The following is a 21,835-nucleotide window of genomic DNA, read 5'->3' as shown; positions in this document are numbered from 1 at the left end:
TCCATTAAGACGGGGTACCGTAATCGTGTGTGTGTGTGTGTGTGTATATATATATATATATATATATATATATATATTTTGCTAGATTGTGTATAATTCAATAAAGTTGGCCATGTGAAAGGCTTATTTGTTTTCTTGGTTGGATTCCATGAAGTTCATTGCATTTTGCTGATTTGATGCTGGACTTTTCACTACTAACTTATCTTTACAATGGCTTGACGTCCGTACCAGGTTTATTTGAAATCCGTCCTGTGGTACATGATTCAAAGAAAGTGTAGGTGGCGTCATAAGCCTGCCACAACTCGGGAAAATGATTAAAAGAGATATAAACTGTGTTCCGCCCTGCTGCTAAAGTAGCGGAAGAAATTGCGAAGTGAATTTACCCACCTCCGCACTTAGAGAGATGGAAACCCGCTCGCGTTGCTATGGCAGACGGGACTGCCGCCTCATCGATCGCTTCCCTGCCGACGAGATCTAATACGCATCAGACCAGGAATAAGAGACGTCGCCCTCTTTTGCTTTCAAAGAGGACGTACAAATATAGTCCCGCATGGTAGTAATAAGCGTTCTGCTCAGAGATGAGACTTTTGGGTCAGAATTTATTTCCGTATAGTTAGGAATACGACGAAGTCAGAAACACTGTGACCCACGATTTGTGTTGATTTGCGGCTTGATGTGTGACCCTGGATAGTACCATCGCGGGCTCGTTAACAGCAATGCACTTACACGTATATATAAAATGTGCTGAATTTAATGATCATAGCGACTGTCAGCTTCTCAAGAACCCCCTTCCGCAGAATTAGTTATGCTGAATCTTCGAACAGACATTAATCTAGCAATTCAGTAGCCATCGCCGCTTTGTTTGCCGGCATTTTCCATGGAGATTACTTTCTCTGAATGCAAGCGCGAACTCCTGGTATCTTTCTAACCTGTCAAGCCACTGGATACTTTGCAGGACACGCCCCATATACACACAGTACTTAATGAGGGAAAGCACGGATCGTCATATAAGTGCGGAAAAGGATTAACATTTCTTACACTACGTTGGTTTGCTGTGTTCTCGATCAAAGACAGCCTAGACCAGGAGAAAGAATTTGCAGTTCGTAGTGGGACAGGTTTTGAGAGAATGAGGTTCCGTCTCTACGTACGTACAGTATAGTCGGCGCAGTAGTTTTTGGCCGGTGGAGAAGCTGGCGGACGGGCCTAGTCTGTGTACCTGACGTGGCACAGTCAGCGTATTTCTTTTGTTTGGGCGTTCAGTCCGATAAGCTCCTCCGTGCAGTCAGCATTATACCATCGCACAAGTGACTCGCTCCCAGCCTCCCCCTTGAAAATTCCACCGGCCAAAAACTACTGCGCCGACTATACATACACACACATTGACCATTCCCGCTATTAACAAAGGCAGCACGAACCGCTAAACAATGGGTGGTAGCCTTCGTCTGTCATTTTAACGGAAGGCATGTTTGTTTTAGGGCATGTCATTTTCTACTTGTAGCTATCAGTGTCGTCCAGATAAAGTGTAGCAATAGATTGCAGGCAATGCGTAAGTAAAATAAACTGATTTTCGCCTAAGTTTCTTCGGTACTTCATCCGAAACTATTGAAAGAACGGCAATCGATTCAGATGGCTTTGATGTTGTATTACAAACATATCAATAAATTCAGTGTATAGTCTATATATGTTGAAAGTCACGTAATCTGTTTATTATAAAGAAAAAGTTTCCCTAAAAGATTACGACAGTTTTCTTGGACAAATTCAGTCTCTAAACTGCACATGTGTTCATAATGTCTTCTTTCAAGTATTGTCAGTACAATATAACGCAGCGCGCGAATGTGTTTGTGGGGTCGAGTCTTCTTATGCATCCACCATGTTGTTTTACACAAAACAATTAGTATTCCAGAGTTGTGTATTTTTCGAAAATGTTACTATAGATCATTGTATGACCCTGTTGTTAAGTGACACTGGTGTATATTCTGCCTCACAAGTTTTCTCTTGTGCTATGTTGTTATTACCGATTGCAGGAAATTAAAAGGTACCATTTTAGGTATACTCCAGTAGCATAATGTTTATACCAAATTTCATCCAAATCTGTGTAGCAGTTTTCCTTGAATTTTGCAGCTTGTTTCATGCACATTGTCCCAGTATTTGTCTGGCTGGTGTATTTCATTTCTTTTCTTATCTCCATCTGCTGCTGAGATTGTAAGTCTTCAAGGATGGAAGACTATATAAAGGGTACAAAAGGAAAAGAAATGAGGTGGGGGATTAGGGTACAAAAGAAAGAAGAGGGGCTGGAATATCCAGAAGAGAGAGAGTGAGAAACGAAAGGATTAGAGAAATTATGAGGATGGGTCGAGATAGAATTGAGGAGATAGAGAAAAGACAACTGATTTGGTACGGACACATGCAAAGGATGGAGGAGGAAAGGTTACCAAAGAAGACTATGAAATGGCAACCAAAAGAGAGAAGGAAGAGAGGGAGACCGAGACCAGGATGGAACGACAGAATTATAAGAACCATGATAGAGTGGAAACTACCTCCGGAAGGTTGGGAAAATAGAGAAGAAGGAAGAAAATATTAGGCACCGGAAGACCGAAGTAAGGTCAAGAAACGGAAGAAGAAGAAATCCCCCATAAATTTCAATTGGATTTTTCTCTAGTTACTGTAAAAATTTCAGTTGTGTGATAATCAGGAGTGTTTTAATAAGTATACAGCATAATGGGCACCAGTTTATATGTAATAAATGTCAGGTGATGCTTTGAATTCACAGCCCTAAAAATGTAGAACAATGCATAATAATCTTACCTAAGGAGAAATTATGGATACTTTAACATTAATTTTCTTGCGTGAATTTTATGCAATATTATCTTGACTGGGATGCTGATTATGGTGGTTTTGACAATATTTTGGATTGTAAAGTTAAGTAACAAGAGCCTGTATGGTGCGCATTATCTTCAGTTTCTCGTTTGTGTGTAATAATTCCAGTCAAATTCAGAAATTGTTATAATGGGGGACTAAAATTGGATTGTTTAAATCTTGGATTGGTAGCGGCAGGCTTGTAAAATACTTTATTATCTGCTCCCTCTATTCTAGATAGAAGTGGGGCAGAGACTTCTGGGTAGTGCTATCTATCATATTTACACAAAAGGGTTTAGTCTTGTCACTGGAGAGATTAAAGTAGTCAAGAAGGCTATGCACAGTTTTCCTCCTCCTCCTTCTTATTCTTCTTCTATGGCTCTCTGGTCTGTATTCGGTCCATGGCCTCCTCAATTCTCCTCTTCCATTCGGTCCTCTGTTAGGTCCGTCTGTCCGAGGCTTTGATTGAGGTTTCGAAACATCTTCCTTTTTACGGTGCAAGGTTGTTAGCATTGCAACCAACCCCCAACCTGGAGGACCAGGGTACCTGTCTTAGTCTGACCTCTCCCCCTCAACCAATCTGGCTAGGGAGGCCCTACCAGTAGCTATGCTACCACCAGCATAGCTCTTACAGTTTTCCTTATCATTACAGAAATGTTGATTCTTAGAAATTGTTTTCATTCTAGGTTCTTATGCCTCTCAAATTGTACTTGCCTTCCTCTGCCACAGCTGTGATGTATTTTCCTGTTTGAAGTTTCTCATGCTTTGTTAAGATTCTTGAGCGCATATATTGGGGACAGCTTTGTAGTTATGGCAGTGACTTTGCCTTCTAGCATTTAGTAATAAAGGAAGATACTTGCCGAAACACTATTAAAACCTGACAAACGATCTAAGGAAGAAATTTTTAATGTTGGTCTCCCATAACTGATGAGTTATAAGCCTTAATTTTGTAGCAACTCCCTAAGTGTAGTTTTAAAGTTTGCTTTAAATGTTGTGTTACTGTGGCTGGAAGTCCCGGAGCGGATGTTGCGAACATCAACATTTATGACTTTAATATGCTCCTGGAGGTAACACCAATTTGTTGTCTTGTTTGTAATAATTTAATACAATTTCAGCTGTAGTGGAAGACTCACAGAAGGCGTACCAGGACGCATTCGAAATTAGCAAGGCTAAAATGCAGCCCACTCACCCAATCAGGCTTGGCCTGGCACTAAACTTCTCCGTCTTCTATTATGAAATCCTCAATTCGCCAGACAAAGCATGTCAGTTGGCGAAACAGGTTGGTTGCTTGGTCTATTTGTATTAAGAACTAGTACCACTTTCAGAACAGCTGTGACTCAGTTGCAATGCTTCAGTCTCTGAACATTTATCCTCAGCAGTTCATTATTTCGTTGAATTGCGTAAAATAATAGCAGCGGACTGGGGACTTGAACTGTGTCACATCTGTCTTGAACGTGTATTGATAACAATCACCGGTTTTCTATTTAGGACCACTGTGCCGAAGCAATGCTGGTTGAAAGGAACGAATGGCACGCCTCCAGTACACCCACCCTAACAGTTCAAAACCTAGACTGCTCAACTAATATTACAATATTTTAAATTTGTTTTGCTTTGCCAGCGGTAGTGGAGGATTCACAGAAAGCTTACCAGGAAGCCTTCGACATAGCAAAGTCAAAAATGCAGCCAACACACCCAATCCGTTTGGGTTTAGCCCTCAATTTCTCAGTTTTCTATTATGAGATTATCAATTCACCTGCAAGAGCTTGCCATCTTGCAAAACAGGTAGGACCAGCCATGGTCAGTATTGGCCTTGAAGTTAGAGTGTTACATTTGTGTGTTTGTCTCAACCACTTTAAAAGTTTTTACTGTGACTGATCAGTAAAATAGAGAAACTGGATTGTGAATGTTAACGTGATGGTAAAGTTATGGATTGGGAAACTCGTAGTTGGGTGAATAACGCAGTTAAAGAACCTGACTGAAGAATGAACTTCTTGTGTGTTCCTGATATGATTGGGGAGGTATCCTGAAGGAAGAAGAGAAATTGGGTATGCTTTTTCCTTTTCTGCCTGAGGTGCATTAGTTTTAAATGCTAAATTTCCTTATAGATTGCTTTATGTATGCCCATTTTAAAGTAGGCAGATCTAAAACTTGTGAAATTTCAGCCAAAAAATTGTAAAGGTACTTTCCTTTCTTCAGGGTTACTGATAAATGCCCAAGTTGTGGACTACATTAATGAAACTCCTTTTGTTTTATTTTTGGAAGTTGGCATTATTATTTTCAAATTGTGGGTTTATTTTTCCAGATCACATTTTATTTATAAGAGTTTTAAGAATAGATATCTGGTTTTTATGAACTTCAGAAGATCTGTTAGAAATTATTCTCTATTTTACTAAACAAGCTGGAACCTTGCATTTATTAAATTTTAATGTACGTAACAAGTAACCATAGCATGTAATTTCCTGTTATGACTGCTAACAGCATTTTGGTGTGGTAGATTCTGTTTTGTTTAGACTTCAGACTAACGGGTATCCGTGAATTGTCTTCACCTGGAGAATAAATATTAGTAATATATTTTTTCAATGGGAATAAAATTAAAACTGTTTGTGTTAGGAAGAAGTAATTTTGAAAAATTTGAAAATATGATAAGCCCACTTTAATCCATATATATTCATACAAACTTGCACCCTGACGTCACCTTTGAAACAGTTACGACAGTATACATATTTAAACTGTCAATGGTATATAAGTCATATTTGATTAGTAAACACTGAACATTGTGCTCAGTTGGTTTAGCCTCCTGCTTCAAATTCTTCAAGGGGTCCTGGATTCAATTCTCAGCCCAGGGATGGGCTATCTGCCTTCAGGTTACCACTCCCAAGTTTAGTTTCCATTTGAATAGTTTAATTAGGGTGTTATTTGATTCTGACACATTCTGTCTTGTTTACCAGTTTTTCAGTAAGAAACTAAAATGTGGTGATTTAGTATGCATTTTTGAAATGAGCTTTGCAATTGTAATTTGTGGTAATTTACAGGCTTGGCCGTTTGCTAATGCTGTGTGTTACACTGAAATATGCACTGTGTAATATCTTTGGGATTGGTTTGAATTAAATTTCATGAATATGAATAATACCACAGACAAATGTAACACTCTACAGCTGTCCTAACTGACTTTAATAAAGGTTCATGCTACAATTGTGATACTTCTTGGTGGCAAATGAAGGATGTTTTATTATGGGTAAGATTGACCAGTCATTGTTGGCACCTGTGGTCCTACTAACATAGTACATTACCATTCACTGACAGCTTCCATTACAGTAGATATGCCATGTTTGCAAAAATAATACATTGTATTCCTGTGTGTTAATACTAAAAATATGAAGATTTCTGTCTTCTGGGTTGTTGCGCTGTGTAGTCTGGTCGATGCTAACCAACGTTTCAGAGGTCATACTGCCGCTGTCATCAGGCATATTCATCGCCTCTGAAATGTTGGTTAATATCGACCAGACTACACAGCGCAACAACCCAGAAGATAGAAATCTTCATACTCACCGCTGTGAAAACCTCAGATCTTACATACTAAAAATATGTTATTTTAAGTCAATTTTGTTTGATTTGTCAGGTTATCTTTGGATGTAGTGTGTTAAGTAGTTATCAGGTTGAAGCACATGGGGAGTGCAATGTCTTGCTCTTGCATTAAGTTCTCTTGGTCCCTGTTTACATGAGTCTTTTTCACATGACTTGGAGTTTGTGCAGAATTACTATCAACGAGCATCGCTTAGTGAGCCGCAGGATAAATTACTATCCTATTTTCATGCATAAAGCACTGTGCAGCGAAACTCTGGCAGACCCATAAGTAGCCATATGATTGTGGTTTGAACAGAATCTCTGTAAAAATGCTCACTTATTAGCTCCACCATCATACCTATTGATTATTTTGACGCGTAAATACGCAGGAAATTTGTGGGAAGTCAAATGAAATGGTTTGTGAAAATAGGGACTTTGGCAGAATGTTTTGCTTTCAACTTTGCTCTCACATCTCATGGTCTTAAGTGGGAAGTAATTAAAGTCTCTGAACATGTGTTCTTTGTTATGCATGTGCACATGGACTTTGAATCAATCCAACTTCACCACATATTCTTACAAGTGCACAGATTATACACCTTGGACTGTAATAGTATATTGTGTTTTTTCAACCTATTTTACTGCTCTTTGTGACTTTTTGTTGTAGTATTTTGGAGAGTAAATGGAAGCTGTTATTGAATAGTGTGTTGATGTGTTGTTGCTTGCACACTGAACCCTGCCTCACAGTTGAATAATCTGACTGTCAGGTTTCTTGAATGTGCAGAAAGGATAGTGGTGGTAACAACAACTTCTTTGCTTGCCAGGGAAGTTCGCAGTATCACCTACATCACCACTTCTGTATCCGTGTGTTGAACACTTGCACTTCATGCAATATGAAGTGAATTGTTCTAGCAGAATATCTTCGGCTAAAGGGTTTTGATGACAATGTTACATTTGGGATTACTAAATTCTTGGATTTCGTCCATTGTCTGGTATTCAAAAGAACGCGACATTTCGGAAAAGATCTGGTTTCCAAAACGTGTTCTTTTGAATACCAGATGATGAACAAAGTCCAAGACTTTAGTAATCCTGATTTGGCCCCAAGTTAAGCAAGATATAAATGTTGAACCTTGAAGTCTAGGATTATAATGAAATTTGGCAAACATGTTGATCCCATTACCATCCATATTTGTCTTCTGTTTTAATAATTTTTTATATTTATGCTGATTTTCAGTACAGGGTGTTAAAAAATTACCCACACTGGAGAAAAAAGTGCATGTTTGTCTTTGATGATGCTCTTAGAGAAATGTTCTAGATCCATTTGAAAAGTTTATGAAATTTTCTTTCTAACAAATGTCATCCACATACTCCTCTTAGTGTGTGCAAAGAAATTATGCTGAGACCAAAAGAATTTTGGAAGTTGCACATGTTTATTTTTACGTACAAGTAACTGAGTGGCCACTTCATATAAAACTTTATACAATACATCAGAATGTTTATATTGATGGCCATTAAAGTAAAACTGAAAGATCAGACAAACAGCAGACTGTATCTTGTGAATGAATTTTGAAAATATATCTTATTTATGATTTAATTTCCCTGTGTTTATATATATATACACACACACACACACAAAACCTGTGCTTATGAGTGAAACTTTGCCTCACTCTGTTCTTAGGCTTTCGATGATGCCATTGCGGAACTTGACACATTGAATGAAGACAGCTATAAGGACTCTACGCTCATCATGCAACTCTTGAGGGACAACCTCACACTCTGGACCTCTGACACACAAGGGGATGGAGATGAACCTCAAGAGGGCGGTGATAACTGATCTGGTCCTCTCGAACTCCCGAATCCCGTTTAACATAATTATGTAAAACAAACAAAAAAAAAATTGCCTTTTTTCCTCCATTTCTCAATACCTTCCCTACCTTTCCCCTCTTGTTTCCATCCCTCCCTCTCACTTTCTCGGTCAAGTCGGTATATATATTATAATTATTATAAGAAAACAATAAATTCACATACACATCTACACACGCAAACACATTTAAAGTAAACTTACGAGTCTGCATATTGAATGATGTTCCACGTTTTCAAAAATTAAACTGAACAGTGAACAAAGGCTAGCATTTCTTGTAAAGGCTGCCCTTTCTCTTTTTCTAAAAGAAACGCTACCTAAATCAGCATGCAGTGTTTTGTTTTTCTTTAATGGTAACCAGGAGTCGTATGTTCGTAGTGCGATAATGGTATTAAAGAAAGTATCGCATATTGCATAAATAACATCATGGTTAATTAGTTTCAGTAGTCTGCATTGTCAAGGATAACTTGGAAATCAAGTGGGTTATAGCATGTTGGTTTTTCTGTTAAAAGTGTAATTTATTCTCATTTCTAAATTATGCCAAGAATTTAGTAGGGAGTATTGAAATTTAACATTTCTGTAGAAATGAGTGCTTGTGCTGGAAATAAAGTCTCAGTTAACTGGAAGACCAAATACCCATGGAATACTACCACTACGTACTACAAGTGAAGTGCAGTTGTAAAAGTTGTGTGTAATTTTGTCTTCATTGTCAAATTTGTCGTTGCATTTTTTTCTCTATCCCGTGCTGTAAGGAAAAGAAGTTGCCAGATGTTTTATTATTGCCTTGAAAAGCCGTTAAAAGCCAAATTATTGAAATCGATGTGCAAAATAAACAACATGTAAGGAAATTTTGGAGCCTGTTATTTATATTAGAACTAATTGTGAACCGTAATTATTATTTTTTTAGACACTGTTGAGTAAATACTAAATAATGTTTAAAGTAATAGAATTTTGCTAATCCTTATACATCTGCCATATTACCTCCCCAAACTGTCACACATTTCTGGTAAATGTTGGTATATATTTAATTTGTTCAACTGTCAAGATTTTAATAAATTAATTGGAAATGTCTCACATTTTCAAGTTTCCGTGTTTCCATTGCTTGTTGTTTTATGTAAGATAATATTGTGCCCAGGACGTGTTGATTTTGGTGTTCAACTTTCTTTCTGGCTGCTCCATCTTCACTTATTCAGTTTTACAAAGGGAGAGGGATTTTATCATAGCTATTTGAATATTTATTTAAAAAACCCAATTGTGGTTCCTAGTCTAATGCTGCTATTAAAAACATACATAGCTTTTCCAGATTTGCTCAAAATTACTTGTGGGTCATAAATCATATGACAGTATGACATCAGTTTTAATGGCAACATTTTTCCTCGTTCCTTTTCTTCCAAAGCAGCTCACAAGATTGTACAAGAAGTATGGTATGTTTTTTTCTCTCTCTGTGATGGGTACTTTTTTATGTATCAAAAATCCAAAGGGGAATGGCTGCGCCATGCAATTTCTTACTGGTGGGAAGTAATATTAATTTATGGTACCAGAGGCAAGTTACATGAATGGCAAGTGATAGTTAGTACTGTATGCTTGTACAAGTTTAGAAAACTGTATCTATTTACCAGTAAAAACAAGATGCTTTCCACTTAAAGGATTCTTTGTAAACTTTTGAATCACATATAAGCTTCAGAATGAAAACTCCTAGCACCATACACTACGTTGAATTAAAAACTGTCCATCTACTCCCATATCCCAGTATAGTATACCTTTTTGGCTTTCACATGTATATTGTAAATTGTAGATGTGGAATGACTCGGCAGTTCTTGTAGAGCTGTGGAGATAAAACTGTTCGAGTATCCCAAGAAAATATAAGCTAAGTGCTGAGTAGCTTAGTTATTTAAACAAAATTTGTTTGCCATTTACAGAATCCTGCTTAATATTTGGTGTGGAATATGCTGTGTTGTGGTTATTCTTTCTTTTTTGTATACGGTATATGTGCCTTTTACCTGTAAGGCCTAAAGTATTGTGAAGTTCAACTTACAAATTTAGGTTGCAAACTTATTTTTTTATGTCAGAAACAGTGTTTGTGTGTCACAGATAACAGTGTTTATTTGGAAATGAAATGGGCCATTTTTGTGTCCAAACTTTGTATGTGAAACTGTCACATATAAGCCTCATCTTGCACATTAATTCTTTCCCATTGCTTTCGAATTGTTCTGCTTCACTGCTAAATTCCTCAAATTTATACATGTACCGGCTACTGTTCCCCAAATTCTCAGTATTTAGATTATTTCTATAGCCTCTTTTGTATCATAATATACTTCTAAATTAACCTAGTTTAAATTTCAAAATTACTATCCTCTCCCACCCCTCCATAATGCATATGTGTAACATTATTAATGCTAAACGTAGTAATTTTATGTTTATACTTCGTAATTAATGCGTTTCAAAGAGGTGGTGTTTGTAAATAAAATTGTAAAATTAATATAGAAGACTTCTTTAAAAAGATAAATTCCTGAACAATCCTCCACTTCATTCTTGGCAATATTTTTTTGAAATTGGAAATCTATTTTGTGTTTGGATTTAATTTGCAAATGTTTTGTAATGGTCTTCATCATGGAAGACATGAACTAGACTACCAATCCTTGGCTGTGAGAGGTTACGTTCTTTCTTGTGTTTTTGTCGTGTATTCAGCACTGGCCTTGTTTTATAAGCTTTATTTATGGTAATGTGAAAGTTCATATTCTTAGATCATATGGGTTCACCATTTTGTGAGTGAAGTGCTGTTCTCTGTGCAAACCATTATCAGTGAGCAGCGTTTAAATTTTGTCTGCACCATTTCATGGATGTGGAGACTGTGGCTGGTATTAAATATACAGAGTTTGCAGGAAATGTCTAGTTCCTCCTCATGTTTGTAGAGCTGCTGAACATGTGAAGGAATGAAAATTTTCCCATCATAACAGTAAGGTCTGAAGTGTAACTGAGGAGTAATTTTGGTAGGTTAGGTTTGAAATGGGTAGATCCATGGTGCATGCATTTACATAGGTATTATTCTCCTCCCTCCCACCCTCTTTGTAACTCAGTAGTAAAAAGTAAGAGTTATCCTTAGAACTGGAAATTAAATCATATGAATACACCATTGTAGAGTAAACACCAGGATTTCACTAATTCATACCAAGAGGTCAAGGAATGGGCTTTAGATTCATATACTCACCTTGAAGAAATGGGAAGAGGAATTGAATGTGTGTAAATAAAAACATGTAATGTTTAATTCGCTGGGTAATACATATGTATAGTCTAAGTTTTAAAATGTGACTCAGGTATAGTATCATCGTCGAGGTGTTTCCTTCTATTTTATGCATTGTGTGCTTTTTTTAATTCTAAAAGTAACATTTCAAAGACTGCCAGAATCTGAAATGGAAATTCTTTTGTAATTTTTTAGTGTTGACAATGAATGCCAAAGGAAAAGGCCCAGTGATACTTCAATTGTTTGGTGATAAATTCAGTATGCTGAGGTTGGGATTCTTTACAGGAACTTTGAAGTCCATGGTAACATCACATTTATTTAATCTAAAACTTCTTGACGATGGTGAAGAGTCAATTGAATAAAAATTTACTTGGATATTATCCATCATCTAGTAATAAAACGTAAAACGACGTTTTGGAGATGGGGCTCTATCTCCGTCTTCAGGCTCATACTCAGTTGGGCCCACTAGATAGAGCTAATCCCTATCTCCGGACAAATTAAAAAGTGAAAGTCCCAGAATAAAAAGGCATTACCACACCATCCATCCGTGGGACGTAAAAGAATAGTATGTAGAAAACAAAATTCATAAACACGAATAAAGCCAGAAGACAAAAAACTCGCAAAAGGTGGGAATAAATACACATGAATATTAACTTGAAACTTGATGCCCACCTTGGATTTCTTGAGAGATGACAGGTATCCAAATAGGAGATAAATCCAAACTAGGCTGGCTGATAGGATTGGCGAGTAGTGCCATGTGTGCAGCCTCCTTGTATTTTCTGTAGATGGTATTGGGTTCAGTTAATAATACTCTGGCCCCATCCCAACAGACATGATGATCTTCTTCGTACGCATGTTGGGCCAATCTGGATTTCTCCAGCAGGCCCTGTCTGAAATTATATTTATTAATATACATTCTTCATTTTAAGCAGAATTCTATGTTTCTCTTGCCACAACTCTCTTCAGTTCAGCTTTCACCGAATTATTATTATTCCATGCCCTGAGAAATAATGTGTATATCCTGGACTCCACTGTTTTTATTCTCTCTTTGCAATTTGTTAGCTCTCTGTCTTTAATCAGTTATTAGTTATTGCAAAGGATCAGTGCATGTCTACAAACCTCATGTGTGACATCCGTCTGAAAATTCTAGTTCTTAAGCTTACTGGGTCTGGCAAATAACTGGACTGGTGTGTTTGTGCACTAGCTGGCAGCACTAACAAGTTATATGTTGGATAAAATGATTCTTCATTTCTGTGTTGAGACAGGTTCCAGTTTTTTCTGTCTGTTTTCCCAGAAATTGTTAATCTGTTACGATTTTCCTCCATGAAATGAAATTACTCCAATTATCAGAGGAAGTGTAAGAACCTAATCTCCAAATTCATGAGAGGTTCTGCCACATTTTGCATTAGCTTTATTGATGCTGTATAGTCAAGCTGCTAATAGCATCATTAAGTAGCAGATAAAATTCCCATTAGCTTTATCGATAATATATTATTTAGTTCTGGAAATCTTGATTTGTTGTGCAAGTACAAGGCAGTGATAAACTGATGCATTGGAGAACTCTCGCCCCATAGTCCATCATGTCTGCTTTTGTTTGTGTGTATATATATTTCATTTTTGATTAAACTTGTTGCCAAAGAGTTTTCAGATGACAAAGCAAGTAATGGTATTTTAAAACTCACCAAGTAATTTAGCTGTTGCTTATGAAGTAGACTTACCTTTGGAAAACTATATGGAAAGCAGTCATGACCTCAGCATTTGCTTGGGTGAAGTGAGTTAAAGTAAGAAAAACCTTGGGGCTTCCAGTCTCTGTGACTTGGGACAACTTTTCCAGCAGCAGATTTGCATCTGCAATAAATAACATCAAGGATATCCAGAACTGTAAAGAATGCATTTGGAAAATGGGTGTGCTGTGGGACAGGTGGTCGCAGACACTGTCACCAGGGTTTAAGAGTGCTGTACTTAATAACGCATAAGTCAATGACTATCACCCCCGTGGAACTGGGCCACAGGCTGGACAACCAGGGTTTGATTCCTGACAACATAGGACTCGTCGCTCAGATTGGCATTGGGGCCCACCGAATATCCTATCCAATGAGTACTCGTGGTTCTTTCCTTTGGATAAAGTGAGCGGAATGTGAAGCTGATATGTGGTGATCATCTTCCCCTGAGCTTTGTTAATGTTGTGAGTCTACCCAGTTCTGCCCAACCATTTTCACCCCAGGTGTGCTTTAAGTAGAATATAATTGTAATGGGTCTTTCCACTATGGTTGCTTGCAGAAAATAAGGCCAAGATATTGAAATAGACGTACAACGTGACGTGTGAAGTCAATTTGTTTTCAGCAGCCTTGAGATGTAATTCTTTGATTTAAGGTTAGCAACTTAGATACGACTGATACATATTACGTAGTCTGTGTGGTATATTGATCGTTGATGTGGAACCTGGATATTCGCCCCTGGGAATAGATCCCAAAATAACACCAGCTTTTTGACTTCTCACGTCCTTTGTTACATTTGACACTGTACCATGGAAAATAGTTGTGATTTTATCTGCGAGAGACTGAATCGTTGCTAATGCCTTTACACAAATTGAATTTCAAAAACGATTTCTTTTAGCAGATTTTGTATGTAAGCGTTACATTTAATTCACCGAATGACGTGATTCCATCCGTCCTATTCGGGGCGGTCCCACGTTCTATTCTCGGACCGGACATCAGCAATTGTAACACTTATTTTGGTATATTATGATTTTTCATAGTTTAGGAAAATTGTGTGTTAATGCTGTTAAACAGGACAAAACCGTTTTCTTCCGTACCCTTTGAATTGATTTATAATCATTCGATTCAGTATGACCCTTGCGGCTAACCAAAGATCGATAAGAGAATTAATTGTATTTAATACATCTGTTATATTAAATGTCATTCCAAATTTCTTTGTTGCTCAAATTTTATCGTAAAGCTTATAGATGAATGCATTTATTTATCAAGATATATAGGTCTTTTGAAAAATTAAATCTGAAGACAGTGGCCTTAGAAATTATGCGTCAATACGTCACTTTAAAAATAAAAATACATGTACCCGCAAGCTGTAAAACAGTAAATATAAATTTTAGGGAGAAAGTTGTCTACTGCGAGAAATATGAAATTGGAGTAAAAGAATAGATAGAAATCTGTGGTGTAGCATGTAGACGAATTGACATTTTTATAGTCAAAATTTCTCACAGCAATTCTGTAACTATTTTGGCACTGTTTTGCTATTTAAGGAAGAGAGTAGGCGTATGAGGTCTCAATTTTTTTAACCGATTGGAACGAAATTTGATGTGGACAATAGGCTGTGCGATTGGAGGCCGCTCAAACCTCGCACTTTTTAATTTTCTGCGGTCAACAAAGCAAATGCCCGATCTAGTGAAAGGGAAGTGCCATTAACACCATGTAATATAGCTGAATGAGCTCTTAAGAGTATTTATTCTGCGCACATTTGAACAGCTTTTACCTCCATTTTTAGAAACGTAATTATTTGCTTTTTAATGTACATATTATGTGACTTACTAGTACTTCTGCATTGGAAAATTCCAGAGAATCTTGAAGTCCTCTTGTGATAGTTTCTTATGTTATTTATTTGTTTACTTACAATAAAATCTTAATTGATATAATTACAAATTAAATGAATTGGTGTGTTGCTTGTATCATTAGACGTTTACTGTGCCGATAACAAAGAATTCGGATAGTTGGCCAAAAATTAATAAGGGGTTCGCCACCAACCCCTCTGAGTACCTGTAGTACACATCTAATACGTTACTTGGTTGCTGTGTTTGAATATAATAAAACTACATCATGGATCACGTGCTATAAGTATGTATAGTACTTATGAAATTACGGCGTTAATACATTTCATTTGCTACAACGCGCATGTCCTGTTGTGTTTCATTGTTCACTGTCAAACAAAAATCTAAATTGACGCTTGTGTAACCAGTGACACCAGAAAACACACATTTCTGTAAAAATTTGTAATCAGGCACTTATGTTCATGCCATCATTCAGTCTTATTTCATAGAAGGCAGTCAGTTGTTGCGCGTTCAGGCAAATATTCATAATATTCTGTGTTAATTTCTTAGTTTGATGGTTATGACAGTGACCATGACGAACCACAATCAGTGCAGAACGATTTAAAGGTCACCTTGACAAGTATATCGGCAGGTTTAAATTGGAGTTTTTTGGTTGTTCAGTCAAACAGTTTAAAGGTAAGCGTCATGTGTACAGATCACCATATAACTTTAGGGTTAAACAGAATATTATCAAATTTACATGCAGATAAACAAAATACATGTTTATGTACGTAATAATGTTTGTTTCAAGAAAGGTGCATTCCGAGTAACTTTTAGATTGTTCTTTCGTTAATCAGGGTCCTCGGAAAAACTGTACATTTGGTAAATATGATGAATGAAATATATCGTGATTACGTATGTTGCATGTGGTTACCACTGCTCACGAGAGATACATTTGATCCAATAGTGTTTTGATAAGCGATATAATATGATTTGTTGATTTCAGAAATCATACCATTATGTCTATATCAAGGGAGGATGCTCCTAATTCATCTCCACCAATATATAACAGATTCATTGAGAGAGGGTCTCATAAAGGAAAAGGGTTAGCTGTCTTTACAAGTGGTGGTGATTCACAAGGTACGGCAATAAACCTTATACTTATGACTAAGTATCAGACAGCCAAACCAGAAACTTTGTACTTCAAGATTTAAAGTGAACATATCTTGGTGTAAGTAATACAGACTATGAAATATCAGGAATATGTACACACATTCATTCATTAACTCCATGGATCCAGAAGTTGGTCACAATAGTAGCAGGGTGTGGAATAAGTAATAAAAATACAAAACAAACTGATACATTTGAAAATATTATAGCGTTCACCTAAAATAAAGGTTTCACACTATCAATGAGAATTTCCTGCTAAATCCATACATATGCAATAGATAAAGACATGAGTCAGTTTTAAACATTTGGAATTCTTGAACAGAGTAAAAGGCTTGTATATTTAAGTCTTGTTTAATACTACTTTAAATTGTATGAATGTATGTATTGTGACTTCTTATTCATAAGATTTTTGAGACCTGATGGTAGACGTGAGTATTCTACCCAATGTTAAATTGTAATAATTGGTGCAAAACCCATTTTCCTGGGTTGGGTAATTTGTGGAGTGAGAAGTCATTAATTGATATTTGGTGATTGTATATCAAGAAACATTAGTTATTAATAAGTTTCTTGTTTTGTAATGTATTTCAAGCAATATTGTTATTGAAAATAATTTGTATCTTTTGATAATAGATCAGCATTTCATATCAGAAACAGTGATGCTCTCAAATCAATTCATTTTGCCTATTTTCATTCCACAATAAAATATGGAATAATTTTTTGGTATAATTCAGTGAACAATAAAATGATGTTTACTTGACAAAAGAGAATTGTCATAATTATGGTTGGTGCTAAGCCTAGAAATTGTAGAAGTCTTTATGGGATTAGAGATTTTGTCTCTTCCGTGTGAATGCATATTTCCATTAATGAACTTACTTCTAAATAGCCAAGAGAATTTTCAAACAAATTAAGATATACACAAAGTTAATACAGGGAATGGAGTCCATCTTCATAGATGAACTGCCAACCTTTCATGTTTTCAGAAAGTGCATACTCTTCTGGCATCAGGAAGAAAGTGGTCACTGATAACAGTATCAGTTGGGCAGGTTTTAAACTCTGCACATGCCTCATTCAGTAGTTTAAAAAAAAAGTGTTTCTTGCACATTGTGTCATTGGTAATTGTTGCAGGTATGAATGCAGCTGTCAGGGCTGTGGTGCGGATGGGAATATACTTAGGCTGCAAGGTTTTTTTCATCAAAGAGGGCTACCAGGGCATGGTGGATGGTGGACAGCACATTGTTGAAGCTACCTGGTCTTCTGTTTCCTCCATTATACACAAGGTGCAATTTCTGTCAGAAAACTGTGTCGATAGATATCAGTTATTGATAGTTTCATTGTTGATAATGATTGTAATAATAATAATAATTCTTACTCAACACTGTGATTGTTGCTAAGAAATTTTGAAATGGAGAATTTGAAGAGGAAGAACAAAATTTTCACCATGTAATTATTTTTCAAATGGAAAACACATCTTAATTTTGTTAGTGTATCCCTTTTCAGGGTGGTACAGTAATTGGATCAGCACGTTGCATGGAGTTCAGAGAACGTGCTGGTCGTCTGAAGGCTGCAAAGAATTTGGTGGCCCGAGGTATAACAAACATGGTAGTGATTGGTGGTGATGGGTCATTGACAGGTGCCAACTTATTTCGTACAGAATGGTCAAGTCTGCTTGAAGAACTTGTGCGGACTGGTGAGTACCATGAACTGTCATCATTAAGTTGGAAAGAAAATAGTGGCAACATGTGTGGAGTATGAGTAATATTTTATTGGCATCCAATAGGATTTATAACCTTTAAAATAGCTTTCCCTCTTCCATGTGTTTAATGTGTTCCCATATTTGTGAAAGGTGACATGCTGTCAGCAGAATGTTTTTTTCTTTGTGTCTGCCTGCTTGCTCGGTGTTTTCTCTAGCAATACCATTTCCCTTTGAGAAATTACATTGTCGTCTGGCAGGGATCAAAGTTAAAAGGGCTCAGCACCATCTGACTTACAACAGTGACTGAATAATCGCCACATACTTGCTTGACGAGGCATATCATTGCTCATATTACTTGTTCTTTACTCTGACCTGGTCGTTGAATTTATGACATCCACGGTGTGGCCGTTGAGTGTGGCATGTTTTCTGATAAATGGTAAAACCTGTATGCACTGGTATTATGCATTTCATATAGAGAACTTATCTAAAAGTAGTGACATTTTCTGAGAATTCATGGAGCCTCGTCTCATTCGTTCCTGATATTGTGTTTGTGCACAGGAATGACTTCACTTTATATTTTCAGTACTTATTAGTGGGTTTTGAGTCGTTACTGCCCATGAATTATTTCTTGATATTTTCATCTTTGCCAAGAAGGCTCCATTGGTAACATCACTAACTGATGTGAGGAGATGCTTTTTTTCATATTTCAGCCAGGGCACCATCTCCTTCCTTATTGTGATTTTTGGTGGTTTTCCTCAGTCATGCCAGGAAAATTCTTGGATAGTACCTTGAAGTATGTCACTACTGCTTCCACCTCAGTAATTTCCACTTTGTCTTGTATACCCATCCTCTCTGTGTTTGACTCTAAATATTTCTGTCACTTTGGTTCCACATTGTTGAATAAAATACAAACAAACCTTAATAGTTCACAATATCTTCTTCTTCTTCTTCTTCTATGGCTCTCCGGTCCGTATTCGGTCCATGGCCTTCTCAATTCTCCTCTTCCATTTGGTCCTATCCTCCGCTGCCTTCTTCCAATTTCTAATCATCAGGAGCAGTGTGGCATCCGTTTGAACTGCATCCTCCCATCTGTTCCTGGGTCTTCCAACTTGTCTTCTTCCTCCAACACTTAGTTCACAATATTCAGTCACCAATTTATCCAAAAGTTGTTTGAAGTTAAATTGTAAGGTAAATGTATAATCACTTTCTTTGTTTTTAGGTCAGATAACAAAGGATCAACAGACAAAGTACGCACACCTGCATATTGCAGGAATGGTTGGTTCTATAGACAATGATTTCTGTGGTACAGACATGACCATTGGTACAGACTCTGCTCTGCATCGGATCATCGAGGCAATTGATGCAATAGTTTCTACAGCGTATTCACATCAACGGACATTCATTATGGAGGTTATGGGCAGGCACTGTGGGTAAGTATTAGTGGTAGATAGCCCATATTATTGAAATCTGTGTGGCTGTTATTTTTATTGGTTGAACATTTAATGTTGGGAAACCTGACATTAGATGCAGTGTCTACTATTACTAATGTGCCACTTAGAAGTTGAAACTTATAGGTATGTAGTTTACACCAATCGTAATGAGAATTTGACTCACTTCTAAAATCATTAACTCACCTTTCAGCTACTATATGTGTTTTTATCCAGTGGTTTAGTTACGTAACGGTACTGTTGATACTGCCATTCTTTCCACTCTTAAAATTGTTAATTAGAATTTTTGTATCACCTTAACAGAATCAGATTTCATTTTTGAAGTTTAGGGTTTAGAGAAGTGTATATGTGTGTGTATTTTAGCTTAAATAAATGGAATGTGTGACTTACGGTCTTTTCCTGATTCTTAGAACTTTATTTATAATGTAATTCTGATGTGTTGAATGGTCATAATGACATGACTCAATCATTTAACATTTATCCACAACACCTCTTTTTACACCCAATGTTTGTCGTCTTTTACTTCTACTACAGAATCAAATTTAAACTAAATATATAACTTCTGATGTTGGTTATATAAAATGAAGCAGTTAGGATTGCCAAGAACTGATGACTTTTAAGCTATACTTTAGCTTTAAACTGACAGTGAATAACCAACAGTACAGCTTCACTGTTAACAATAATTTCTTTGTCATTGTTAATACACAAGTACAATATGAGACAGTTCTGCCACATTGGGGTTTATTTCGTTCTTTTAAGTGATGCAATGAAAAAGTGTCATAAAGCTGCAGAACTGGTCTGTATTCATTGTCTTACTCATAAATTCTTTAGATTTTCTTATTATCCTGAGGAGTGCATTGTTTTCATAGTGGGCAGCTGTCTGTCCTGTTTAATTGAAGAGTTGAAACAGAAATTTGTGACATACGTGTATGACTTATTTTAGGTTATATTTTCTTATATTAGTGATTTTTGTAGTAACTTTATTTTCCCATTTAGGTATTTGGCTATTGTCACTGCTTTGACTAGTGAGGCAGATTATGTTTTCGTTCCTGAAATGCCACCCCCTCGGGATTGGCCCACCAAACTTTGTGACAAGTTGGAGCAGGCAAGATATATATGTATATAAAAGTTATGCTCCTGTTTTATGTACTGGTGGCAGTAACTGACAATGAACCCAAATTCAAGTTGCCAGCTCCCTGGGGAACATGCTGGCTGTGCTTGTTACCTACCTCTCCCTCCCAGCTGTTAACCCTTTTGGCATGAATTTGCACGGTGTGTTCATGGTTATGGCAGCACTTTGCTGAACATAGTGACTGACTTGTTGGTATGAGAATGTTGGTGTCTCTTATCAGAGATGATCTTGAGGCTAATGTTCTGTACTTTTTGAAAGGCTTAATTTTACTATTTTTGTATTTTACTACTCACATTTCACCAGGCGACCAGTTTCATATTTCTGTGACTGGTACATGAATTATAATGGATCAGTTTCCAAACTTTGTACAGACTATTGGAATTTTAGTGTACAGTGTGTTTGTGAGGCGTCTGGGTAGGTTTTTCTCCAAGTGTTTTTATTGCCCCCTTTGTAACAATGCTGTGTTCATGTCATCAGCCCTTAGGTATGTGATTATCTTTGGTCTTGGCTGGAATTGAATTAAGAGTGCTCAGATTTTGTTTCTTGTGTGGATTCCTATACTAGTATTTGATCTTCATTTTTTATTGCACTACCATAAGTCTTTCTATATTTATGTTAGTTTTGCTTTTTTTAGCAACAGACATTCATTTTTGAACTTAATCACTACTTTGTAATTTAATTGTGTAACAAAAAGTAACAGACAAGTGATATTATTTGAGCCAAATGTGGCTTTAATTTGACTGAACAAGCTGTTTAAGTATGCGTTTTAGACGTAATGTTGATATCTTTTCTATTCTTAATTTTCATAGGACAGTCACAACTTAAACATTGTTTAGATGGCATTTGTGCACATTTTGATCCTGACAGCAGTATGTTTGAAATGTCTCATAGCAATTATTTAGTCACATTTTCAGCGCAAGAACTTCCAGAACTTTGAATAATACATGTATTTTGAATGAAAGTGAAGTGTGATGTGGTCAAGCTATGGTCTTTGCAGAACTGTAATACACTAACATGAAGTGCTTTGGTGATTTAAAATGCAGATTAGGGTATTTGTGTTTCAGTGATATTTATCCCTGTATAACAAACTTCACATGACACTGTCAGAACTTCAGTTTACAGTTTGTCTATATATTCAGCCAATAGTAATGCATGTTGATGTGAGTTTTGATGTTTTGTAATGATTTTTAATAACGTGTATGGTATTCTAGGTTGTTTTGGAAGAAATATTCTGTGTTTCAGAAATATATGGTTTCTTACAGAAAACATGGTTTTAAAATGCAGATATTTTACAGTTTATGGTTTGTCTGATTTAAGAAAGCAATGATG

The 21,835-nt window shown here is 36.6% G+C and overlaps 2 protein-coding genes and 1 long non-coding RNA gene across 9 annotated transcripts in view; 2 read left to right on the top strand and 1 right to left on the bottom strand.

Moving 5' to 3' along the window:
* 14-3-3zeta (tyrosine 3-monooxygenase/tryptophan 5-monooxygenase activation protein zeta) overlaps window positions 1–9,376 on the top strand; it is a 28,013-nt gene extending 18,637 nt beyond the window's left edge. For 3 of the 4 annotated variants that reach the window (XM_022072602.2, XM_022072604.2, XM_022072603.2), the window contains exons 4-5: window positions 3,972–4,135; window positions 8,096–9,376. In XM_022072602.2, the coding sequence (XP_021928294.1) occupies window positions 3,972–4,135; window positions 8,096–8,251 (320 nt within the window). In that variant the 3' untranslated portion in view covers window positions 8,252–9,376. Of the gene's footprint in view, window positions 1–3,971; window positions 4,136–4,474; window positions 4,639–8,095 lie in introns of all 4 variants that reach the window. The other variant, XM_022072605.2, reaches the window with a different exon arrangement.
* Window positions 8,277–15,489, bottom strand: LOC147873655 (uncharacterized). The gene is made up of 2 exons (XR_015535490.1): window positions 15,068–15,489; window positions 8,277–13,367 (listed from the first exon to the last, which is right to left on the bottom strand). It is a non-coding gene; the product is annotated as an uncharacterized LOC147873655 (long non-coding RNA).
* A 6-nt stretch (window positions 15,490–15,495) lies between these two features.
* Pfk (ATP-dependent 6-phosphofructokinase) overlaps window positions 15,496–21,835 on the top strand; it is a 33,196-nt gene continuing 26,856 nt past the window's right edge. For 2 of the 4 annotated variants that reach the window (XM_022072613.2, XM_022072611.2), the window contains exons 1-5: window positions 15,496–15,759; window positions 16,070–16,203; window positions 17,359–17,510; window positions 17,731–17,920; window positions 19,146–19,356. In XM_022072613.2, the coding sequence (XP_021928305.1) occupies window positions 16,083–16,203; window positions 17,359–17,510; window positions 17,731–17,920; window positions 19,146–19,356 (674 nt within the window). In that variant the 5' untranslated portion in view covers window positions 15,496–15,759; window positions 16,070–16,082. Of the gene's footprint in view, window positions 15,760–15,792; window positions 15,946–16,069; window positions 16,204–17,358; window positions 17,511–17,730; window positions 17,921–19,145; window positions 19,357–20,370; window positions 20,480–21,835 lie in introns of those variants that run through there. The other 2 variants (XM_022072612.2, XM_087350358.1) reach the window with 2 other exon arrangements.

The sequence above is a fragment of the Zootermopsis nevadensis genome, unplaced genomic scaffold (genome assembly GCF_977971745.1).
Source record: "Zootermopsis nevadensis isolate Lab colony 2312 unplaced genomic scaffold, Znev_1.0 Znev_ptg000017l, whole genome shotgun sequence".
Classification (NCBI taxonomy): Eukaryota; Metazoa; Arthropoda; class Insecta; order Blattodea; family Termopsidae; genus Zootermopsis; species Zootermopsis nevadensis.
This window is presented reverse-complemented; position numbering and strand designations above follow the sequence as displayed.